This window comes from Chiloscyllium punctatum, chromosome 44, assembly GCF_047496795.1.
Source record: "Chiloscyllium punctatum isolate Juve2018m chromosome 44, sChiPun1.3, whole genome shotgun sequence".
NCBI lineage: Eukaryota > Metazoa > Chordata > Chondrichthyes > Orectolobiformes > Hemiscylliidae > Chiloscyllium > Chiloscyllium punctatum.
Window position 1 is genome coordinate 20,379,286 of NC_092782.1, and position 25,506 is coordinate 20,404,791.

Genomic DNA, 25,506 nt, shown 5'->3' on the forward strand with positions numbered 1-25,506 from the left:
CGCTGTAAACCTGACAATCTTTATGACTATTACTGACAATCTGATTGTTGTTCTCTCCATTGCTAAGTGTCAATTTGTAATCTTTCTGACTTTTACTGACAAACAATCTGACTGTTCTTCTATCTATCGCTGTAAATCTGACTGGAGAGTGGCAAATGTTGTACCCCTGTTCAAAAAAGGGAATAGGGATAACCCCGGGAATTACAGGCCAGTAATGGAAAGGGTACTGAGGGATAGGATTTATGAGTATCTGGAAAGACACTGCTTGATTAGGGACAGCCAGCACGGATTTGTGAGGGGTAGGTCTTGCCTTATAAGTCTTATTGAATTCTTTGAGGGGGTGACCAAGCATGTGGATGAGGGTAGAACAGTGGATGGATTTTAGTAAGGCATTTGATAAGGTTCCCCATGGTAGACTTATGCAGAAAGTCAGGAGACATGGGATAGTGGGAAATTTGGCCAGTTGGATAGAGAACTGGCTAACCGGTCGAAGTCAGAGAGTGGTGGTAGATGGTAAATATTCAGCCTGGAGCCCAGTTACAAGTGGAGTTCCGCAGGGATCAGTTCTGAGTCCTCTGCTGTTTGTAATTTTTATTAATGACTTAGATGAGGGAGTCGAAGGGTGGGTCAGTAAATTTGCAGACGATACGAAGATTGGTGGAGTTGTGGATAGTGAGGAGGGCTGTTGTCAGCTGCAAAGGGACTTAGATATGATGCAGAGCTGGGCTGAGGTGTGGCAGATGGAGTTCAACCCTGTCAAGTGTGAGGTTGTCCATTTTGGAAGGACAAATAAGAATGTGGAATACAGGGTTAACGGTAGAGTTCTTAGTAAGGTGGAGGAGCAGAGGGATCTTGGGGTCTATGTTCATAGATCTTTGAAAGTTGCCACTCAGGTGGATAGAGCTTGTAAGAAGGCCTATGGAGTATTATCGTTCATTAGCAGAGGGATTGAATTCAAGAGTCGTGAGGTGATGTTGCAGCTGTACAGGACCTTGGTAAGGCCACATTTGGAGTACTGTGTGCAGTTCTGGTCACCTCACTTTAGGAAAGATGTGGAAGCTTTGGAGAGGGTGCAGAGGAGGTCTACCAGGATGTTGCCTGGAATGGAGAATAGGTCATACGAGGATAGGTTGAGAGTGCTAGGCCTTTTCTCATTGGAATGGCAAAGGATGAAGGGTGACTTGATAGAAGTTTATAAGATGATCAGGGGAATAGATAGAGTAGACAGTCAGAAACTTTTTCCCCTGGTACAACAGAGTGTTACAAGGGGACATAAATTTAAGGTGAAGGGTGGAAGGTATAGGGGGATGTCAGGGGTAGGTTCTTTACCCAGAGAGTGGTGGGGGCATGGAATGCGCTGCCTGTGGAAGTGGCAGAGTCAGAATCATTGGTGACCTTTAAGCGGCAATTGGATAGGTACATGGATGGGTGCTTAAGCTAGGACAAATGTTCGGCACAACATCGTGGGCCGAAGGGCCTGTTCTGTGCTGTATTGTTCAATGTTCTATGTTCTAATCTTTATTACTATTACTGACTAACAATCTGACTGTTGTTCTATCCATTGCTGACTGTCAATCTGACAATCTTTCTAAGTATTACTAACAATCTGTTGTTCTATCCATTGCTGACTGTCAATCTGACAATCTTTCTGACTATTACTGACTAACAATCTGACTGTTGTTCTATCCATCGCTGACTGTCAATCTGACAATCTTTCTGACCATTACTGTCTAACAATCTGACTTGTTCTATCCATTTCTGACTGTCAGTCTGACAATCTTTCTGACTATTACTGACTAACAATCTGACTGTTGTTCTATCTATCGCTGACTGTCAGTCTGACAATCTTTCTGGCCACTGCTACCTGTCAGTATTTTGTGACCTTTGGGCCCCGACTTAAATCTTTAAATTGTCTCAGGCTACAGGGAACGTGCCAGAGGATTGAAGAACAGGTAATGTGGTTCCACTTTATAAAAAGAATGGTGGAGATCGAACAGGTATTTATAGCAATGACTCTCACATCAGTAGCAGGAAAAGTAGTGGAGGAGAAATTTGATCTCCATTTAGAGAGGCAAGGGTTGATTAGGGATTATCGGTATGGCTTTGTCAGAGGGAGGACATGCCTATAAAATCTAATAGAGTTTTTCAAGAAGGCGACCAATGATGAGAATAGAGCAGTTGATGTCATTTATATGGATTTCAACAAGGTCCTTAACAAGGTCCCACATGGAATACTGATTAGGAAGGTAAACGCACATGGGATCCAGAGTAACTTGTCATGTTAAATCCAAACTGGCTTAGTAGCAGGAGACAACAAGTGGCAAAAAAGGCTGTTTTTGTGACTGAAGGTTGGTCCCCAGTGGCATTCCACAGGGATCAGTGCTGGGTCTGTTATTGTTTGAGTTACTCAAATAATGTAGATGAGAATTTGGGGAGGGAACGGGGGTGATGCATAAATTTGTTTGGGTGGTTGATGGTGAGGAAGAAGGTGTTAAATTACAGGAGGTTAGAAACAAATTAGTCAGATCGGCAGATCAGTGGCAAATGGAACGTATTCCTGATTAATGTGAAATGATGCACTTTGGAAGAAGAAACAAGACAAAGAGCACTCAATCATTGGCAGGAGATTAGGAAGCTCAGAGGAACAGGGTGCTTGTCCCTGAAGATAGCAGGAGAAGTTAACTGGACAGTTACGGACACTTGCCTTTATTAGTCAAGGCATAAATTATAAGAGCAGGGAAGTTACATTGGTGCTGTAGAGGACCTTGGTTAGGCACGGCTGGAGTACAATGTGCAGCCCTGGTCATACACAATAGAAAGGATCCGTGCCATGCTGCACATGCGTGATGTCTCGGCCAGGATCTCTGTGCCATTCTGTACATGCGTAATGTCCAGGCCAAAGACTGGAGGAGGTACAGAGGAGGTTCACCAGGATGTTGCCTAGGTTGGAGCATTTCAGCAATGAAGAAAGGTTGGATAAATTCAGGCTGTTTTCTTTGGAACAGAGACATTTAAGGGCAGACCTGGTACAAGTGTATAAGATTGAGGGGCATGAATAAGGTGAATAGAAAATATCTATTTCCCTTGGCCTAAGGGTCAATAACAAGCAGACATCATTTTAAAGTGAAAGACAGGTGTTTTAGGGGGGATTTGACCATAAGACCATAAGCAATGCGAACAAGAGTAGGCCCTCCAGCCCCTCGAGCCTGCTCCACCATACAATAGGGTCATAGCTGAACCAACACTCCTTTTCCCCATAACCCTTAATTCCCAAACCGATTAAGAATCGGTTTATCTCAACTTTAAATATACAGATAGTTCTGGGATAATGCAAGTTTCAGCAGCATGATTTGGCTATAAAGTCACTGAAGAATTAGGGAATGGTGTTTACGAGAACGCTTACCTCCATTGGCAATAGCGCGATTCCAGGGGGGATCGGTTCGCGTGCTTTATTCTGTGCATGTGACAACACCTGTGACGCAAATCTCTGCACCTTTCTGCACATGCTCAAACATCGGTGCCAGTCTTCGTGCTGCTCTGCGCATGCATAATGTCCTGGCCAAAGTCTCCATGCCATTCTGCACATGTGTAATGTCCAGGCCAAAGTCTTCATGCCATTCTGCACATGCGTGATGTCTGGGCCAAAGTCTCCTCGCCATTCTGAACATGCGTGATGTCCCGGTCAAACTCTCTACGCCATTCTGCGCATGCATGAAGTCCGACACAAAGTCTCCACGCCATTCTGAACACGCGTGATATCTGGGCCAAAGTCTCCACGCCATGTTGTGCACACATGATGTCTGTGCCGAAGTCTCCACGTGATTCTGCGCACACGTGATGTTCAGGCCATAGTCTCTATGCCATTCTGCACATGCGTGATGTCCCGGCCAAAGTCTCCACTCCATTCTGCGCATGCATGATGTCTATGCCAAAGTCTCTACACCATTCTGCACATGTGCAATGTTAGCACCAATCTTCGTGCCAGTCTGCTCATGCTACCGACAGAGCAGCTTTCTGTGAGAGGTGCTGTCGAGAAAGCAGCTTTCTTACATTTTTAAGTGTACTGTGTTAAATTTGCTTTTGTTTTGTTAATAAATATGATTTCAACCTTCACTTAGGCTATGCTACACTTTGCATTAGGCTTTAGGATGATTTTTGAGTGATTATGAGTGATATTATGCTGGTCTGCACCAACCCCACTTTTCCCCATTATTCCTACTAAGCGATTTTCTATTAACTGGAATGCAGTTTCGCTGGAATGCAACTACAGAGTTATAGAAGAATTACTTGAACACAAGGATTCTGCCCCAACAGCTCTGTGGCAAGAAGTTCCAAACACACTCAATCCTCTGAGAGAAAAAACAATTCTCCACATCTCTGTCTTAAACTGCGCCCGTCCCCCCCTTATTCTGAGACTATGAACGCTGGTCTTGGACTCTTCCAGGAGAGGAAGCATCTTCTCAACATTCACCTTGTCCAATCCCTTACAAATCTTATATTTCTCAATGACATCACCTTCTGAAGTAGAGTCCCAAACCATTTAATCTTTGATTTTAAGACAACCCCTCCATACAAAGCATCATCTTAGTGAACCATCTTTGAATTACTTCCAGTATAATAATATCTTTTCTAAGTGTTCCCCATACACCAAGTGTGGTCTCACCACCACCTTGTACAGTTGCAGTAAGGAGGAAGAACTTTTCACTCAGAGGGTGCTGAGAGTCGTTGATGTGGGAAACCTCACAAACTTTTAAAAAGTACTTGGATGAGCACTTGATATGACGTAAGTTAAAAGGAAGGATCATAAAAATTAGGTCTATTTTCTCTCATGTTTATAAGTTTAAGAGGTGATCTGATCGAAGTCTTCAAAGTATTAACAGGAAAAGACAGGGTAGATAATGATAAACTATTTCCACTGATTAGGGATTCTAGAACTAGGGAGCATTGTCTGAGAATTAGGGTCAAACCGTTCAGGAGAGATATTTGGAAGTACTTCAAAATACAAAGGGTGTAGATGTTTGGAATTCTCTTCCACATTCATCAGTGGATGCTGGACCTGTTATTAATTTTAAATCGGAATTAGTTAATTTTTTGTTAAGCAAAGGTATTAAGGGATCAAATGCAAATACAGTATATGGAGTTATGCCACTGAACAGCCATAATTTTACTGAAAAGTGGAACAGGCTCGAGGGCTGAATCGCCAATTCCTGTTTCTAATTTCCTATGGTCAGAAAAGTGAATGTCCATTGAATACTTGGGCATGTGAAGTTGGATCCAAAATTGGCTCAGTGACATGAAACAAAGGGTAATACAGAACAACCTTGATCATCCAAACGAGACAGGCGGGAAGTATTTTGTTCAGATAACTGATTGTTCAGATAACTGATTGTTAAGATAGTGGATAACATTTTTATGAGATCTTGAGATTTTGTTTGGATAATCTGAAATTCAGATAATTGATGTTCAGGTAAGCAAGGTTGTTCGGTAATCAATTACTGCTTTTATGAAGGAAAGTGGTTTTCAGTGCTGCTCCCTCAATGTTAGGACTCTTTCTTTCATATTAATGACTTAGACTGAAATGAGGGCGGCACAATTGGAAAATTTGCAGACCATACAAAAATTGTCTGGGTAGTTGATAGTGAAAAGGATGGCTGTCAACTGTCTCACTGGTTTGGTTGAATGGGCAGAAAAGTGGCAAATGGAATTCAACCTGGGAAAAATGGAAGATAATGCATTTGGTAAGGGCAAATGAAGCAAGGGAATACAGAGTATACAGAAGAACATTGAGAGGGGTAGAGGAAGTGAGAGACTCTGGAATGCATGTCCCCATGTCGTGAAGGTGTCAGAGCAGATAAATAAGATGGTAAAGAAGTGATATGGAATACTTTCTTCTGTTGGGAAAGGTCATGAATATAACAACATGCTAGAATTGACACAGGAGGCTCTTGTAGCACACAGGTACTGTGCCTATCTCTGGGCCAGAGGGCCTTGATTTAAGTTCCAACTGCTTGAGAGGTGTGTCATAATATATCCAAAGAGGTGGATTAAAAATCTTTATAAGATGCAGGCCTCAGCTGGAGTTTGTGTACAGTTATGTCACCATTTTACTGGAGACAGTTCAGAGAAGAGTGTTGCCAGACCTTGAAAATTGCAGCTATAAGGAAATAGGTTATGGCTATGTTACTTAGAACAGAGGAGGCTGAAAGGTGACTTCATTGAACTGGACAAAATAATGAGGGGCTTGGATAAAATGAACAGGGAAGAGACATTTCCCCTCCTGGAGAGGTCAATTACTGGAGGGCAGAGATTTAAAATGATTGGTAGAAGGATTAGAGGAAACACAAGAAAATACCTTTTCACGTACAGAGTGGTGGGTGTATGGAATTAGCTGCCCCATTTGATTGTTGCGATGGAAACCCTCAACTCATTTCAGAGGAACCTGAATCTGCCCCAAAGCACTTCAGCTGCATCTGGACCGGAGCTATAAAGTGAGATTAGAAGTGGGCAGCTAGTTTATTTAGCTGACACAGACACAACGGACTAAATATCCTCCTCCTGTGCCATAAACATTCGATTGTTTTATCTGTTTGTGCTTTCCTTTCCCACGACTCTCTTTATCTTATTTACTGTTTCATTTTACCTGATTTATATTTCTATTTAATCCACAGAATAAATACCCAACAAAGTACAGTGAATCAATGAACACTGTGCTGGTACAGGAACTCCTTCATTTTAACCGTCTGATATCCATAATCAGAACCAGTCTGACAGACATCAATAAAGCAATTCAAGGTTTGATTCTCATGTCCAGCCAGCTTGAAGATATCTTCAACAGCATGATTGTAGGCAAAGTAAGTCATTGGGATAATCATAACCTACTAGAATCATTTTAATTTTGGGAGATTGTGGGGAAAGGTGGACATCAATTGAGAAATCTGTCAGCATAAATTTCTAACAGGGAAACCATGTTCAACTAACTTGCTGGAATCTTTTTGAAGAGGCTCGATTAGGGTTATGCTGTTGATGTGGTGTACACGGATTTTCAGAAGGTGTTTGATCTAATGCCTCACAACAAACCTGTGAGGAAAGTTATAGGTCAGAATAGAAAAGGGACAGTGGCACCACAGATACAAAATAGGCTGAGTGATAGGAAACAGAGATTCGTGGACAATAGATATGTTTCGGGCTAGCAGAAGATTTGTACTGGAGTTCCACAGGGACCGGTATTGGGACCCTTGCTATATGTATTAATGATCTAGATCTGGATTGCTTTCTGCGCCGTAACAACTTCGTGATTCTGTGATCTGATTTAGTTCCCTTCCCTGTCACTCTGCCCCTCCTCATCTAACTTCTCAAAACACATTGTCACTAGTGGATAATGGGGACAGGATGATAGTAACATTGTCACTAATTGATAATGGAGACAGCGTGGGGTTCACTTTGTCACTAATTGATAATGGAGACAGTGTGGGGTTCACTTTGTCAGTATTGGATAATGAAGACAGTGTGAAGCTCACATTGTCACAAGTGGATAATAGAGATAATGTGAAGCTAAAAAAGCACAACCCACCAGGCAGCATTTGAGGAACAGGAGAGTCGATGTTTCAAATACAAGCTCTTCATGCGATGAAGCACCAGCACCACACTTTTTGACTCTGATCTCCAGCATCCGCAGTCCTGTTTCTCCCATAATATGAAGGTTATATTGTCACAAATGTAATTTTTCTGGAATTGAAAATGTCACTAATTGTTGAGGGAGACGGTGTGGGATTCGCATGTCGCTTGTGGATAATGGTGACTGTCTGGAGTTCATATTGTCACTAATGGATAATGGAGACAGTGTAGGGTTCTCATTGTCAGTGTTAGATAATGAAGACAGTGTGATGTTCACATCGCTAATCAATAATGGAGATAGTGCGGAGTTCATATTGTCACTAATGAATAATGGAGATTTCAAAATAACAGTAGTTTAGAATACAAATGGTGTGGAGCTCACATTGTCATTATGGATAATGGAGACCATGTGGATTTCACATTGTCACTAATGGATAAAAGGGGACAGTGTGAATTTCTGTTTGTCACTAATGAATAATGGAGATAATATGGGTTCAACAGAATTGGTTTTGAATTTTGTCCATTGCTTAATCTTGCAGGTACCCTCCATGTGGTCAGCAAAGTCCTACCCATCACTGAAACCTCTGGGTAGCTACATCACTGACCTCCTCTTTAGAATTCAGTTCTTTCAGGTACAGATAAAAGTAGATCTTTTATAATAAGATCTCTCTCAGGAATTCTCTTTACATATTTGTCCACATCAGTCTCCTTTACAATCCTGTCTCTGTAATTTGCCTTTTTTTGGATCATTGTAAATTTATTTCTGAATATACTGTGTTTGTCATCAGCAATATTGCTTCATTAAGTGTTTGTGTTTGTTTTAATCTCTCTTCTGTTCCGATGAATTTCAGACCTGGATTCACAAAGGAACCCCAATTGTTTTCTGGATCTCCGGATTTTACTTCACTCAGAGCTTCCTGACAGGTGCTATCCAGAACTATGCACGGAAGTATCGAATCCCAATAGATCACCTGGGCTTCCAGTTTGATGTGACTGACCAGGATCATGACATGCCAGCTCCTCCAGTAACTTTCTAACTGCAAAACAAACATTTTCATCGAACCACGTTTATTTTCTATTCTGTTGCAGATCCTCTCTCACTTTCTGATCATAGATCTCAGTTTCTTACCATCTCTCCAGGGTTGAAATCTGCACCACTCCACAGCTCAACCTCACGGACAATCCCACAGTCTAACTGTACATTGGCCATTGTCGAGAGCTGAATTCCTTGCCCATTTCTCTGAAAATATCTCACCACTTCAGTGGAAGCCTCGGGAGATTTCAGGATGTGCAGCAGATATTCCAGAGAAAATCATGAGAATGAATGCTGTTAAGAGTTTAGTTCTTTGACTTGTACAGAGTGCACATTTGGCGCACTCTCTCCACACAGTCTCACTGACCTGCTGCTGATTAAATAACAATATTCCTTCAAATACACTTTGGAAAGATTGAAGCCATTCTTTTCTGCCACTGTCACTAAAACCATTTCCTAGAAATTAACACGGTGCCTGTCCCTGTCCCTGCCGTGACTGAACCAGAATGTTCGCTGACTTGACATCTGAGAGGCTCCACCCTATCCTGTACTGAATACAGATTCTTTGATGTTCTAAGTTATGGATGAGGGATGAAACAGTAGGGGAGCTGCCGCACTGTGGCGATGAGACATCGAATTGAAGTACAAATAGCTGGCAATGCTGATGGAGCAAGCATACAATCAGAAGATTAGCTCTGGATGTCAAGTCAGCGAACATTCTGGTTCAGCCATGTCCAAATGCGGAGCAGACTCAATTCTGCTTCTATATCTTATGAACTTATGAAAAGAAAAACACACATAGATTAGATTACTTAGAGTGGAAACAGGCCCTGTGGCCCAACAAGTCCACACTGGCCCTCCAAAGAAGAACCCACCCAGACCCATTCCCCTACATTTATCCCTTCACCTAACACTATAGGCAATTTAGCATGGCCAATTCACCTAAGCTGCACATCTTTGGATTGTGGGAGGAAACCGGAGCACCCAGAGGAAACCCGCACAGACACAGAGAGAATGTGCAAACTCCACACAGACAGTTGCCTGAGGCGGGGATTGAACCCAGGTCTCTGACGCTATGAGGCAGCAGTGCAAACCACTGTGCCACTGTCAATAGACTGTACATTGTCTGTGAGCTTTGATTCCATGTTACGTTGTTTCTTGGCCACATTCCTAATTTTGGCTCATGCCCAGACTTTGGTAAGAAGGACTTTGCAAGGTCAACAGGATTGAGTGTAATCATTTCCCGTACATCGTTCAATGTTTGATTAGATTAGATTCCCCTACAATGTGGAAACAGGCCCTTTGGCCCAACAAGTCCATACCAACCCTCTGAAGAGTAACCCACCCAGACCTATTCCCCCTGACTAATGCACCTTTCACAATGGGCAACCTAGCTTGGCCAATTCACCTGACCTGCACATCTTTGGATTGTGGGAGGAAACCGGAGCACCCGGAGGAAACCCACACAGACACAGGGAGAATGTGCAAACTCCACACAGACAGTCGCCCAAGGTGGGAATCGAACTCTGGTCCCTGGCACCCATTGTCTGGTTTCATTCCTTTTATCAGACTTTGGAGCAATTTGATACAATGGAGTGCCCTACTTGGCCATGTCAGACAGCATTTAAGAATCAACCACATTGCTCTAAGTCTGGAGACACATGTAGGCCAGACTGGATAAGGACAGCAGATTTCCTTCCCTGAAGGACATTAGTGAACCAAAGGGGTTTTAATGACAATGGTCCATTGTTATCATTAGATTAATACATCTAGAAATAATTCAAATTCTGCTATTTGCCCTGGTGCAATTCAAACCCATGTATCCTGGATTACAAGATTAGTGATAATATTACAAAGCCATCATCTTTCCTTTGTAAATATGGGTATACATCGTTGTTTTCTTTTTCACTTTAGACTGATGGAGTTTATATTAATGGTCTTTACATGGAGGGAGCAAAATGGGATCGAAAGAAACACAGGATTGGAGAATCACTTCCCAAAGTTCTCTATGACAACCTACCAATTGTATCCTGACCTTTGATTGTTAAAACCACATTTATAAATGTTTCACAAAATTCATGGAAGGTGCTAGCTATGAAGAGAGGTTAAGTAGGTTAGGAGTGTTTTCATTAGAAAAAAGGAGATTGAGGGGGGGACCTGATTGTGGTTTACAAAATCATGAAGGGTAGAGACAGGGTGGATAGAGGCGAGCTTTTTCCCAGGATTCAATACGAGAGGTCATGCTTTCAAGGTGAGAGGTGAAACATTTAAGGGCAATATACACAGCAAGTACTTTACACAGGTGCCTGGAACGCATCAGCAGCAGAGGTGGTAGAGGCAGGCACGGTAGATTCATTTAAGGTGCATCTGGACACATGCACAAGTAGGTGGGGAGCAGAGGGATTCAGATGCTTAGGAATTGGGTGACAGGTTTAGACAGTGGATTTGGATCAGCTCAGGCTTGGAGGGCTGAAGGGCCTGTTCCTGGGATGTAAATGTTCTTTATTCAGTTAAGACAAGTCAATGCACTGACTTTCTTCTTCGTTCATCCATATTGCTGACAAATCCAGTCATTATTACCCTTCTCCAATTATTCAGTCTGAAAACTTTATCCAGTGAAAGGAGTGTGAGACAGCAACAGCTTTGTCCTGGATTGAAGATGTCAAGCTTGATGAGTGTTGTTGGAGTTGCACTTGTCAAATCTGACAATATTCCAACACAGCACAAGGTTATCCTGGAATTGTATAAAACAATGGTTCGGCCATAGTTAGAATATTATGTGCAGTTCTGGAGTCCACATAGTAGGAGGGATGTGATAGCCCAGGAGAGATTGCAGAGGAGATTCACAAGAATATTGCCTGAGCTGGAAAGTTTTAGTAATGAACAGAGATTGAATAGACTGGGGTTGTTTCCCTTGGAGCGGAGGAGACTGAGAGGGACATAATTGAGATGTGTAAAATTATGAGAGGCATAGGCAGAGGAGATGCAAAGGAACTTCCCCACTTGGTGGAGAGGCCAGTGATTGGGGACAACGATTTAAAGTAAGGGACGAGATTAGAGGAGATGCAAAGATAAACCTTTTTACCCAATGATTGGTGGGAATCTGGAACCCACTGGTGTAAGGGTGGGAGAGGCTGAAACCCTTCCTCTGCAGCAAGTGACATGTAAGGCTATAATTTGTTCCCTCTTTTCTAGGGATGTAACCCATTTCCATAATATTGACCTTTTTCTTCCACTGGTCACATGGTTTAGATACCATTAGAAGATAATCATACCTGGCAATTTATACTTGCTTTCTGGCATTTTCCATGAGGCCACTAGAATTGTAGTTTACTGTCTGAGAATGTTTATTTTATTTCTAATCATTAAATTTGGGCAGTCATCCATGTTAGAAACCTAGAGAGCCTGATGTGTTGAAGAATATAGAGTGCTAATCTTTATCTGCTATAAACATTTATTTACAAATATACACATTACAGGCATGCACCTACAGATTCCTGAGGAACAGCTCTTGCCTGAAACGTCGATTCTCCTGCTCCTCTGATGCTATCTGTCCTGCTGCGCTTTTCCAGCACCACATTCTCGACTCTGATCTCCAGCATCTGCAGTCCTCACTTTCTCCATGCACCTACTCACCCTACAATCACACAATACCAGGCCCCCATCTTGCCTTGTATTTGTATGGTTGGTCCGATAGAGTTTCTGATTAATGGTAACTCTCCAGCATGTTGATGGTGGATGGTAATGCTGTTGAATGTCAAGGGAAGATGATTAGATTCTCTCTTAGTAGAGGTGTGCACCATTGTCTGGCACTCTGATAAACCCTGCCTTAATGTCAAAGCCTGCATAGCCATCAAGATCTTACAAAGTAAATGGTCAGATTGTTCCAGGAGCAATGGAGTTGAAGATGCCCAGCCACAGATACTCAGTCACTTACATGTGTGCACAATAGAAAAGAAAATCCAGGTCCCGCCAAAAAAAAACTCTAGGCCACTGCTGCCCTGGGAAAACACCCTGCACATTGGCAATCCCTGCACCTAACACAGTCCAATCCTCATGGCAGAACTTGGGAAGCTGCACTTGGAAAATAAATTTGGTTTCCCACAGCCCACCAGCCAAATGCAAATACTGCTGCATGAGAAGTAGTCACATCACTCCCACAATAAGCAAGGTCAGAACATTTCATTGATTGGTTACTGAAAGTCCAAATAGTTCCCACTTCTGGACAGGGGATAACGAAACATTGTCAGGTGAAATTCACTGGGTGGATTTTGTACATTTCACTGCAGTTCCTGTGTGATTGGCCTGAATATACTAGGCAGCATGAGCGGGGAGTGGGTTAAAGAGAACAGGAAGTATTGAGTCTAACATTGGAATTCTACAATGTGACCGACTCTGGGTTATCGGTGCCTCTTGATATGATCATTTCTTTACTCTCTTTAATGGTACTCACCCTTAACTAGTTCAATCAGATATGGCTCAAACCAGGAGAAAAGCTATCATTTAAAGAGGAATCTGTTTATGGATGTCCAGGTAAAAAGGTGCACTTTTACTTCTAATGCAACCCTTGTCTCGAAGATCATGCTTATAATAACAATCCATTTATAGACAACAACATCCTTTTACAGTTAAGTCACACTATTGATATCTTCACTATTTGTGACCATTTATCTGTGCAAAGTCTTCTGTGCATAAGGTCAATGTTCACTTATCCCTAATTTTTAGGAAATATAAAGGTCATGTCAAAAAAAAATGAAAACCTACTTAAGAAAGGGCTTCGAGATGGATGGAATAATGTTGTTCTCAAATGGTTCTGGATTTCTGAGACTGAGACATGCTTACGTTCGCTGTCTAGTTGTTGGTGTCATGGGGCTTCTTAATATCCTCTTCAAGAATTCATCAACAAAAACAGATTTTCAGTTCACTTCTGTTCATGTGACCTGGCTCCCTGGTTTGTTTTCATAATGATAGTGAATCCACTGCTCACACATGGGGATGTGCTGAGAACACACTCTCTCAGTTTAAACATTGACTTGAATTAGCGTTTTAGTGTTACACAGAAGCAGGAAGCAATGTGAAACTGAGCAAGATCAATAAGCATTTCTGACCCAGAGAAGCTGGGATTAATTTTTGTTTTTTTTTTAGTTTATTTCACTATTTCTTCAGTAACATTTAATTTTTTTAAAAGTACCAAGCGAATGTTATCTTGCACTGAGGGCTGTGGATATTACCATTTTGAACAGTGGGAACATAGGCAGCTGACTCCAGTGTTTGCTGTTTGTGCAATTCACTGTTTGCAAGGTTTTCCACAAACAATAGGGACTTTGCCGTTTAAATAAATGCTTTCACAGAAAAATAATCAAACATTGAAAGAGTTACAGCTTATAAAAACTGGGGCTGAGCCAGAAGAGGAAGTGAAAGGCAGGTGACCAAAGGCCTGCTCAAAGGACAAATGTGGCTTTTAAGAAGATTCTTCAGAGTGGTGAGGGACAGGCAAGGGATGACAGAGTTCAGAGAATGGGCCTTAAATGACTGGAGGCATGGCTGGCAATGCTGTGTGGGGGTAGAAGGTGTAGTTGAGTTTAGGAGGTATGAAGCCTTTTTCTTCTCATGTGGCAAGCACTTGTTGCCCATCCCAAATTTCCCTTGAACTAACTGGCTTTCCAGGTCATTTCAGGGAGCAGGTAAGAGTCACCACATATGGGTCTGGAATCACACGAAGGCCAGACCAGGTGAGGATGGCAGGTGGAGCAGCACAGTGGCTCAGTGGTTAGCACTGCTGCCTCACAGCAGTAGGGACCCGGGTTCAATTCTCGCCTTGGGTAACTGTCTGTGTGGAGTTTGCACATTCTCCCCATGTCTGCATGGGTTTCTTCCAGGTGCTCTGGTTTCCTCCCACAGTCCAAAGATGTGCAGGTTAGGTGAATTGGCTATGCTAAATTGTCCATAGTGTTAGGTGCATGCTATAGGAAGGACATTATTAAATTAGAGAGAGTTCCAAAAAATATTTACATGGATGTTGCTGGGACAAGAGGAATTGAGTTATAAAGATAGGCGAAAGAGGATTTGTTTCCATGATGTATGACTCTCTGAATCTATAAGCGGTCTGACTGATTTTGTTTTTGTTCCACAGTGTACAAGACGAGTGTTCGAAGAGGGATACTCTCCACCACCGGTCATTCCACAAATTATGTCCTGACAATTGAGTTCCCATCAGACCAGCCACAAAATCACTGGGTCATCAGGGGAGTGGCCTGTCTGTGTCAGCTCGATTATTGACAACTATCTACACCCCTGAAGAGAAAGCACATAGGCTCTGCATCGATACAGCGTGTAGTTAAAGAATTGCTCCTATCTGCTCTGGGGGCAGGACTCTGTATATTAATCGCCAATTACTGGGTTTAGAATGATATTTGTATAGAGCAGGATGAACTTTTTAATCGAGTGGTTGGTGTACATTTCCAAATGTATAATAATCGCTTCTATTCCTGTGTGAAGGAATAAATGAAATCTCCGATATTTATGAGGTACTCTTTCAGCACTGTCCTATGAGTCATAAAGTCCTACAGCACGGAGACAGGCCCTTTTGGCCAAACTGATTCATGCTGACTAAAATGTGCATCCACACTAACCTCATTTCCCTGCACTTTGAATCCCTTCCTATCTATGTATTTGTCCAAATGCATTTTAAATGTTGTTAATGTACCTGCCTCAAACACTTCTGCTGGCAACTCATTCCATCTGAGTACCACCCTCTGTGTAAAAAGGTTGCCTCTGAGCTTCCCTTTTATTCTTTCCCCTCGAACCTTAAACTGATGCCCTCTAATCCTCAATTCCTCAAGCCTGGGAAAAAGACTGAGTTTTTTTCACCCTATCCATGCCTCTCATGATCTTATACACACCTATAAGGACCCCCTCAGTCTCCTACACTTTAAAGAAAAAGGTCCTACCTTGTCCAACCTCCCCCTATAATGCAGAACCTAGAGTCCTGGCAACATCCTTGTAAATTTCTTCTGCACTCTTTCCAGTTTATTAACATCCTTTCTAGAACAAGGTGACCAAAATTGAACACAATACTCTAAGTGCCCCCTCACCAACATCCTGTACAACTGCAAAATACTTCCCAACTTCTATGCCCTGACTGATGAAGACCAGTGTGCCAAACACCTCCTTCACTCCCCTGTCTACCTGTGACTCCACTCTCCGAGAACTGTGAATCTGAAAGCCAAGATCCCTCTCTTCCACTACACTCCTTAAGGCCCATCCATCCACCATGAAATTCCTACTTTGATTTGACTTTCCAAAATGAAAGACCATTTGCCATTTCTCGGCCCACTTCCCCAGCTGATCAAGGTCCTGCTACAATTTCTGATAACCTTCCTCACTGTCAATGATAAGGCCTACTTTAGTGTGACCAGCAAACTTACTAATCACTGACTTGTACATTCTCATCCGAATCATTGATATAGATAACACACAGCACCGGCCACTGAGGCACTCCATTAGTTACAGCCCACCAGTCTGACAAGCATCCTTCCACTAATACCCTCTGCTTTCTACCATCAAGCCAATCTTATATCCAGTTTGCCAGCTTGTCTTGGATTCCATGCAATCTAATCTTCTAGAGCAGCGGACCATGTGGAACGTTATCAAAGGCCTCACTGAAACCCATACAGACTACAAATATCACCCTGCCCTCATCAACCTTCCTGGTCACTGCATCAAAGAACTCTAATAAATTTGTGAGGCATGATCTCCCACTCACAAAGCCATGCTGACTACTCCTAATCAAACCCTGTCTTTGCAAATGCATGTATAGTATTTTTTCAAGTAACTTATCTACAACAGATGTTAAGCTTACTGGTCTATAGTTTCCAGGCTTTCCTCTGCAGCCCTTCTAGAATAATGGCACAATATTTGCTACCCAGTAGTGTTCCAGGACCATACCCTGGCTAACGATGATGCAAAAATAGGTGAAAGTGAGGACTGCAGATGCTGGAGATTAGAGTCAAGAGTGTGATGCTGGAAAAGCACAGCAGGTCAGGCAGCATCTGAAGAGCAGGAAAATTGACGTTTTGGGCATAATCCCTTCATCAGGAAATATCAGCCAGGGCCCCCGTAATTCCTTCTCCAGCTTCTCGCAGTTTTCTTGGATATGACTGGTCAGGACCAGGAGATTTATCCGCTTTCATACATTCTAATACATCCAACACATCCTCTACTGTGATGTTGACTGTCCCCAAAATATTATGACTAACTTCCCAAGTCTTCGTGTCTTTCTCCACGGTAAACACAGAGGAGAAATATTCACTGAGCACCTCGCCCATCTCCTGCGTTTCTACACATACATGTCCACTTTGGTCCTTGAGGGGTCCTATCCTCTCTAGTTATTCTTTTTCCTTTAATATACTTAAAGAATATCTTTGGATTCACCCTAATCTTCTCAGCCAAGGCCATCTCGTGTCCCTTTCTCACCGTCCTGATTTCCTTCTTCAGTAAACTCCCATATTCCCTGTATACCTTTAGGAATTCCCTTGATCCCAGCTGTCTATACCTGAGCCATGCCTGTTTTTTTCTGGTCAAAGCCTCACTATCTCTTGTTATCCAGGATTCCCTATTCCTGCCAACCTTGCCCTTCACCCTCACAGGAACATTTCGACTTTGAACTCCAGCTAAATCACTTTTAAAGGCCTCCCACTTGCCAGACGTTCCTTTGCCTGGAAACAAACTATTCCAATCAATCCCTGCAAGCTCCTGTCTAATTCCATCAAAGTTCACCTTGCCCCAATTTAAAACTTGAGCCTGCAGACCAGTTTTGTCCCTTTCCATAACTATTTTAAAATTAATAGAACAATGGTCACTGGTGCTCCCCCACTGTCACATCTGTCACCTATCCTGCACTATTTCCCAACCAAGGTTAGGTTTTTGCCCCTTGCTGAGTAGGACCCTCTATATACTGCTTGTGGAAACGTTCCTGAATGCACTTAACAAATTCCACCCCATCTCAGCCTTAACGCTCTGGCAGTCCCAGTCTATGTTAGGAAAATTTAAATTGCCTACCATGGCAACCCTATTGCTCCTGCTAATTCCCGTTGCCTATTTGGGTCCTACTGTACAATCCCAATAACGTCACCATCCCCTTCTTATTTCTGACAAAGCCTCACTAGATAATCCCTCAGTTATTTTATCTCTGATTACTGCTGTGATACTCGCCTTATTCAAAAATGCAACCCCCCGTTCCCCTCCTTCCACCACCGCTGCCCTGCTTAAAGCCCACATTAAGCTGCCAGTCCTTTCCTCCCTTTGCCATATTTTGTAAAATGGCTATAATATCCCAGTCCCACGTATCTATCTATGCCCTGAGTTCATCGGTCTTACTTGTCAGCTCTCTTGCATTGAAATAAATGCAACTTAATCCAACAGGCATTCCATGCTCCCTGTCGTGTTCCAGCCTGACCTTTCTCGTCAACTTAATATTTCCGACCATTGTATCTCCTTTGAGCCTCGCACTTGCCTCCCTGCTGTTGAGGATCCCATCCCATGCCAGTCTAGTTTACAATATGCCTTGCAGCTTGAGCAAACCTGGTCGCCAAGATACTGGTCCTCCTCCAGTTCAGGTCCCTCTTGAACAGGTCACCTCTGCCCCAGAAAAGATCCTAATGATCTCAAAATCTGAATCCCTGCCCCCTGCACCAATTCTTTAGCCACACATTGATCTGCCACACCCTCCTATTCTTACCCTCACTAGCACGTGAGCACTGGAAATAATCCGGAGTTAATCACCAACAAGGTCCTGGTTTTTAACTTCCTTCCTAGCTCTTGATGATCACCCTGCAGGACCTCTCCCTATTTCTACCTATGTCATTTGTGCCAAAATGCACTATGGCTTCTGGCTGCTCCCTCTCCCCCTTGCAGCTGCTCTCTGAGACATCCTGGACCCTGGCACCTGAGAGGCAGCATGCCATCATGGATTCCTGTTGGCAGCCACAGAATCTCCTTTCTGTCCCCTAACTATTGAGTCTCCTAACACTAGGATCCTGTTCACCTTTACCCTTTCCCACTATGCCCCAGAGTCATTCGTAGTGCCACCAAGTGCCATTCGTAGTGCATCCAAGCCGCCCGACGCCTGGAGGAAGAATGCCCCATCTTCCACCTTGGGATCTTCCAGCTTCACGGAATCAATGTCAATTTCACCAGTTTCCTCATCCTCCCTTCCTACTGTCCTACCTGTTCATCTACCTTCCTATCTACTTATCTGCTGCACTCTCCCTGCCAGCCTATCACCATCACCCCCCATCTCTATCTACCTAATACTAGTAGATAACCAGTGCTCATTGTGCAGTTACAATGTTTTACATGCTGCAAAATGTGTCAATAAACTGATATTACTGTACAGGTGTCTCAGCTTTATTCTGTTTTCTTGCATTGTGTTCAACCCAGAACACAAACGAATGTCAGATTGGGAGAAGCCTTCTCCACTAGGCCAAACCTTTCTGTCTCTCTATAAGCTTATAGCTGATCTGAATGCTACTCCACACACCTGAATAATTCCACATACCTGACTCACCGCCATAACTATTAATACATCCAGTAATATCAACCTCTAGTTTAAAACGTGAGGAGGTGCGAGATTTGGGTATGACTGTTAATACAATTTTACATTCCTCTCACAAAATTGGGAAACAATGCAGACAATGTAGTTAAGGAGAACTGTGAAATATTCAATGGGATAAAAATGTAGAGGCGGTGTATATTAAGCTCTTTAGCATGCATGAAAATGGATAAATCACCAGGCTCAAGTGAAATCCATTCCAGGACAAAAGAGGCAAAGGAAGAGAAAACATCCATAATTTTTCAATCCTCCTGGCTATGGTTTACTGCTGGAGGATTGCTAACCATGTTTAAAAAGTGAGGAAGGGATAAAGTGAGTGTTTCCAGCCCAATCAGTCTAAACCCCAGTGATGGGCAAATCATTGGAAAAAGGTTATTTAGAAAGACATGGTTAAAGGACTGTTAACGTGGGCTTTTTGGAAAAGTTGTATCTGACTAGATTACTGTTCCCTATTGCTAGGTGGAAGGGCTAAATGTGGAAACAGGCCCTTCAACCCAACAAGTCCACACCGACCCTCCGAAGAGCAACCCACCCAGACCCATTCCCCTATATTTACCCCTTACCTAAAACTATGGGCAATTTAGCATGGCCAATTCACCTGACCTGCACATTTTTGGTCAATGGGAGCAAACCGGAGCCCCCAGAGGAAACCCGCGCAGACACGGGGAGAATGTGCAAACTCCACACGGACAGTTGCCTGAGGCAGGAATTGAACCCGGGTCTCTAGCACTGTGAGGCAGCAGTGCTAACCACTGTGCCACTGTGCCGTCCATTATTAACCACTGTGCCACCATGCCGCCCATTGATTCAATTTTTTGAGGATGTAACAAGGAGAATTAATGAGAGTAGCTCGTTTGATTCTGCATGGATTTCAGCAAAACGTTTAGCCCATCCCCACAAAACAGACATCAAGGATGATAAGGGGTACCATGAAGAGGCAGTCTCACTCCTTAGATTAATAACATCAAATCTGGGCTGTGGTCAGGAATAGGAGAGTGTGGCTATGAGTGAATTAAATATTAAATACAAATCTAATATTTGTCTTTGGAGAAGCCTTGGTCAGTACTCTTGACTAATTGGTATGAGGTTCTTGCTCCTAGTGTGGACAAAGACATGGACTTCAGGGGGAATGAGTGAACTGGCCACAGCACCATGGTCCAGAGCATCATTCTAGTTGGGGGAAAGGGAAATGTAGGAATAATAGGGAACAGCATTGTTACAGGAATCGATACTATTCTCTGCAGCAAAGATAGAGAGTCCAAAAGGTTGTATTGCCTACTTGGTACCAAGGGTTAGGACATGTCTTCTGTGCTGGAGAGAACTTTGCAGTGGGAGGGGAAGGATTCAGTTGTCTTGGTCCACCTAGGTATCAACAACATAAGAAGAACTAGAAAAGAGATTCATTCTATCAAGGGATTATGAGCAGCTTGGGCCAAATTGGAAAGCAGAAGCACAAAGACAATAATTTCAAATTACTACCTGAGCCATATGCAAATTGGTGTAAGGTAAGTAAGATTAGAGAGGTAAATGCAAGGCTCAAATGTTGGTGTGGGAGAAAGGGGTTCTGATTCTTGGGGCACTGGCACCACTGTTCCAACACGCAGGTCAAACCCCTCTGCTAACTAAACAGAAAATGCCCAGAGAAGCTCACCTCACATCGTAATCTATTAAAAATGTGACTGAGTGAAAGAAAACCCATAACTTCCAGTGTTTAAAGAAAAAAATAACAACTTACTTTCCTAACTCTAACAGTGAACACTAAACAAAAACTATGAACAAACTCGAGCCTCATTTTTCTTGCCTAATCACAATCCGACCCTGATTCTACATACACATACACAACATTTGGACTGTACCAGTTATCTTATCTGTTCCTTTTCTTTAAGTCCATGATAATGCATCTGCAATAACATTTTTCCAACCCATCACATGTACAATTTGTAAATTAAAAGCCTGTAACAATTGAAATAATCTTGAATTTTTGTCCTTGAATCTTCCCAAAAGAATGAGAGGGTTGTGATCAGTCTATCCTACTATCTCCGAAATATTGCTCGTAACGTAAACCTTAAAACAATGTAAGGCTAGGACTAAACTCCTAACTCTTTTTCAATGATGGAATATTTTGTCTGATGAATATTGAGTTTCTTCAAAAAGTAAACAATTGGCCGTTTAGTTCCATTATTATCTTCCTGCATCAATACAGCTCCAACCCCTCTATCGCTGGTGTCGATAGCAACTTTAAAAGGTTTTACGAGGTTTGGTGTGGCTAAAACTGACGCAGTGGTTAGTATGGCTTTTTGATTTTCAAATGCCTCCTGGCAGTGTTCTGACCATTGAAACTGCATGTTGTTCCTTTGCAAATCCATTAGCGATGCCATCACACTGCTGAAGTTGATACAAACTTCCAGTAGAATTCACACAGTCCCAAAAATTGGAGCACCTCTTTCAAACGTAGAACAGTACAGCACAATACAGGCCCTTCAGCCCATGATATTGTACCGAGCATTCCTCTTCATCTAATATCAACCTCACCTACACATCCCTCAATTTACTGCTGTCCATGTGCTTGTCCAGCAATCGCTTAAATGTCCCTAATATCTCTGACTCTATTACCACCACTGGCAGTACATTCCACACACCCACCACTCTCTGCATAAAGAACCTACCTCTGATATCACCCTTATACCTTCCTCCAATCACCATAAAATTATGACCCCTCATGATAGCCATTTCTGCCCTGGGGAAAAGTCTCTAGCTATCTCCTCTATCTATGCCTCTCATTACTCTGTACACCTCTACCAAGTCACCTCTCTTCCTTCTTCTCTCCAGTGTGAAAAGCCCTAGTTCACTCAGCCTCTCTTCATAAGACAAGCCCTCCAATCCAGTCAGCATCCTGGTAAATCTCCTCTGCACCCTCTCTAAAGCATCTACATCCTTCTTATAATGAGGTGACCAGACAGGACACAATATTCCAGGTGTGGTCTAACTAGGGTTTTATAGAGCTGCAGCAAATCCTCGTGGCTCTTCAACTCAATTCCCCTGTTAATGAAAGCCAAAACACCATATGCCTTCTTAACATCCCTATCAACCTGGGTGGCAACTTTGAGGAATCTATGTATGTGGACCCCAAGAACCCGCTGTTCCTCCACACTGCCAAGAATCCTGACTTTAACCCTGTATTCAGTATTCAAATTCAACCTTCCAAAATGAATCACTTCACATTTATGCAGGTTGAACTCTATCTACCACTTCTCAACCCAGCTCTGCATCCTGTCAATATCGTGTTGTAGCCTGAAACAGCCCTCGAAACAATCTACAACACCACCGACCTTTGTGTCATCGGCAAAATTACTAACTCACCTTTCCACTTCTTTATAAGAACCACAAAGGATGGTCTAGGAAATTCCTCAATGGCTTTCGCCTTCACATTCCTTAGGGTCAATCTGCCATGTCCGATATTATGTCCCAAGAACGTCATTTCTGCCTTCTCAAATTTAGTTTCTACTAGAACCAGTTTCGCCTTCCATAATCTTTCAAAGAGCTCTGCCAAGTACACCATGTGATCTTTCCACAAATGACTAAAGATTACCAAGTCATTGATACAGATGGAACAATTAGCCAAGCTAGCCACAACTCTGTTCACGAGTCTTTGGAAGGTGACTGGTGTGTTCTTCTTTCCAAAGGGCATCACTTTGAATGCACGTAGCCCAGTTGGAGTTATAAATGCAGAAACTTCTTTTGCTTTCTCCAATAAAGGTACCTGCCAGTAACCACGCAGTAACTCCAACTGCGTGATGTAAGTGAACTTGTCCAACTTTCTCCATACAGTGTTCCAATCTTGGAATGGGGTATGAGTTTGATTTAGTTACAGCATTGACCTTCCGATAGTCCACACAAAATTGTTGGGTCTCATTAGATTTCGGAATGAACACAATCGGCGAAATCCACTCACTTTGACTCTGCTCAATGATATCTTCTTTCAACATCACATTTTATGCCTGTATTGGTGTTGCTACTTCTACCTCATGCACTATTCTGGGCCTATATATGTCCCCATACTGCTGGGATAAACCTTCAATATGGTTCTTTGTCTTTAGATAACTTACAGTGTAGAAACAGGCCCTTTGGCCCAACAAGAACACACCGACCCGCCGAAGTGCAACCCACCCATACATTTACCCCTTACCTAACACTACAGGCAATTTTAGCATGGCCAATTCACCTGACCTGCACATCTTTGGACTGTGGGAGGAAACCGGAGCACCCGGAGGAAACCCACGCAGACACGGGGAGAACGTGCAAACTCCACACAGTCAGTTGCCTGAGGCGGGAATTGAACCCGGGTCTCTGGCGCTGTGAGGCAGCAGTGCTAACCACTGCACCACCGTGCTGCCCACTGTCCTGAGACAGATAGCTCACTATCCTATTCCTTTCTTCAAAGACTTCCTTGCCACTTAACTTATTTTGAGGCACATCAAAATCCATGTCATCTGGATTTGATTCCTCACTCGTGTGACAGTAATAACACCTGTTTCCCCAGTTCCCTATCTCTGTTATAACAAGATTTCAATATATTCATATGCCATGCCTGATAATTTTTTTTCCTACCTGTCATCTTTACCAGATAGTTTACCTGACTCAACTTCTTCTCAATTTAATAGGAACCACTGGCTTGAAGGGATCCCCTACCACTGGTAACAACAGTAATATGTCATCCCCACGGGAAAACGTCTGAAGTTTAGAGTTTTTTATCTGCCTCCCGCTTCATTTTATGCTCTGCCCTTGTCAGGTGCTGTTTAGCTAATTCACCTACCAGTTTAATTCCTCCCTCACCTCAGATACGTCATCCAGTTATGAGATCTCTGACTTTGGTCTGTTATAGACCAGGCCAGACTCCCTCAAAACATTTCAAGAAGATAACCTAGACCCTAACTTTTCTCATTGTTTTGAGCAGGTGTATAGTGGATATTCCAGGAGAGATGCAGCTGGACAAAACCCCTCGGGTTTAAACAAAACAGAACATATTTATACTGTGGAGTGGCACGGTGGCTCAGTGGTTAGCACTGTTGCCTCACAGCGTCAGGGACCCAGATTCGATTCCAGCCTTGGGTGACTGTCTGTGTGGAGTTTGTACATTCTCCCCGTGTCTGTGTGGGTTTCCACCGGATGCTCCAGTTCCCTCCCGCAGTCCAAAGACGTGAAGGTCAGGTGAATTGGCCATGCTAAATTGCCCGTAGTGTTAGGTGCATTAGTCAGAAGGAAATGGGTCTGGGTAGGTTACTCTTCGGAGGGTCGGTGTGGACTTGTTGTGTTGAAGGGCCTGTTTCCACGCTGTAGGGAATCTAATCTAAGAGTACCAAATGAAACACAAAGAAAAGAGAACAGAATACAGAATAACTTCACTTTTCTGAAAACCCAACAGATTATCCCAACTCAATGGTGTTATTCTAAATTCCTGCAACAATCCCCATAAACTCCCTTTGGCAAAAATTAAAATCAAACACAGGGTCTTACAGGAGAGAGAGATGGCAAACAGATTCAGCATGGAACACCTTCTTCCTTGTAGCTGTTTCTTTGACCAGCAGCCTCAAAAACTGACTGCTTGCTCAAACCAAACCAAACCAGAGAAAAGTTGAGCTGGGAGAACTGGCTACTCCTCTTTCATTGTACAAGTTTTTTTTTAAACTTAAGAGCTTCTTCAAGTAGATAAACACAGACATTTCAGAATCTATGCATTTACGACCCCTATGAGAAAATAAAACAAAGACAACCTAATCTTGTTAAAGGAGCAGTATCATCACAGGTCCTATCAATTTTTCCTTAATTAATGTCAAAGGCCCTCTCACTTTGTGCCCAAATATTAACTCAAAGGGAGTAAACTGAGTTGGTTTATTTGGGGATTTCCTAATAGCAAACAATATGAATGGGGTACATTCATCCCAATCATTTGGGTAATCCTGACAGTACACTCTTAACTTGATCTTCGGTGTCTGATGCCACCTTTCCAAGGCTCCCTGGGATTCAGGCTGGTACGCACTTGGTTTAAAGTGTTGTATGCCTAAACTATCCATGACTTCCTTAAATAGTTTAGCAGTAAAATTAGACCCTCGGTCTGACTAAATCTCCCTGGGTAGCCTGTACCAGGTAAAGAAAGCTACCAACTCCTTCACTACCCTTTTTGCCTTAACAGTCCATAATGGAATTGCCTCCGGGAATCTGGCGGGCACATCCGTGATGGTTAGCAAAT

General features: G+C 42.9%; 1 protein-coding gene across 3 annotated transcripts in view; it reads left to right on the forward strand.

Moving 5' to 3' along the window:
- LOC140466786 (dynein axonemal heavy chain 3-like) overlaps positions 1-19,042 on the forward strand; it is a 601,941-nt gene extending 582,899 nt beyond the window's left edge. For all 3 annotated transcript variants that reach the window (XM_072562421.1, XM_072562422.1, XM_072562423.1), the window contains 6 exons: positions 6,669-6,851; positions 8,154-8,246; positions 8,466-8,639; positions 10,562-10,672; positions 13,120-13,180; positions 14,781-19,042. In XM_072562421.1, the coding sequence (XP_072418522.1) occupies positions 6,669-6,851; positions 8,154-8,246; positions 8,466-8,639; positions 10,562-10,672; positions 13,120-13,180; positions 14,781-14,926 (768 nt within the window). In that variant the 3' untranslated portion in view covers positions 14,927-19,042. The remainder of the gene's footprint in view (positions 1-6,668; positions 6,852-8,153; positions 8,247-8,465; positions 8,640-10,561; positions 10,673-13,119; positions 13,181-14,780) is intronic.
- The last annotated feature ends 6,464 nt before the right edge of the window (positions 19,043-25,506 follow it).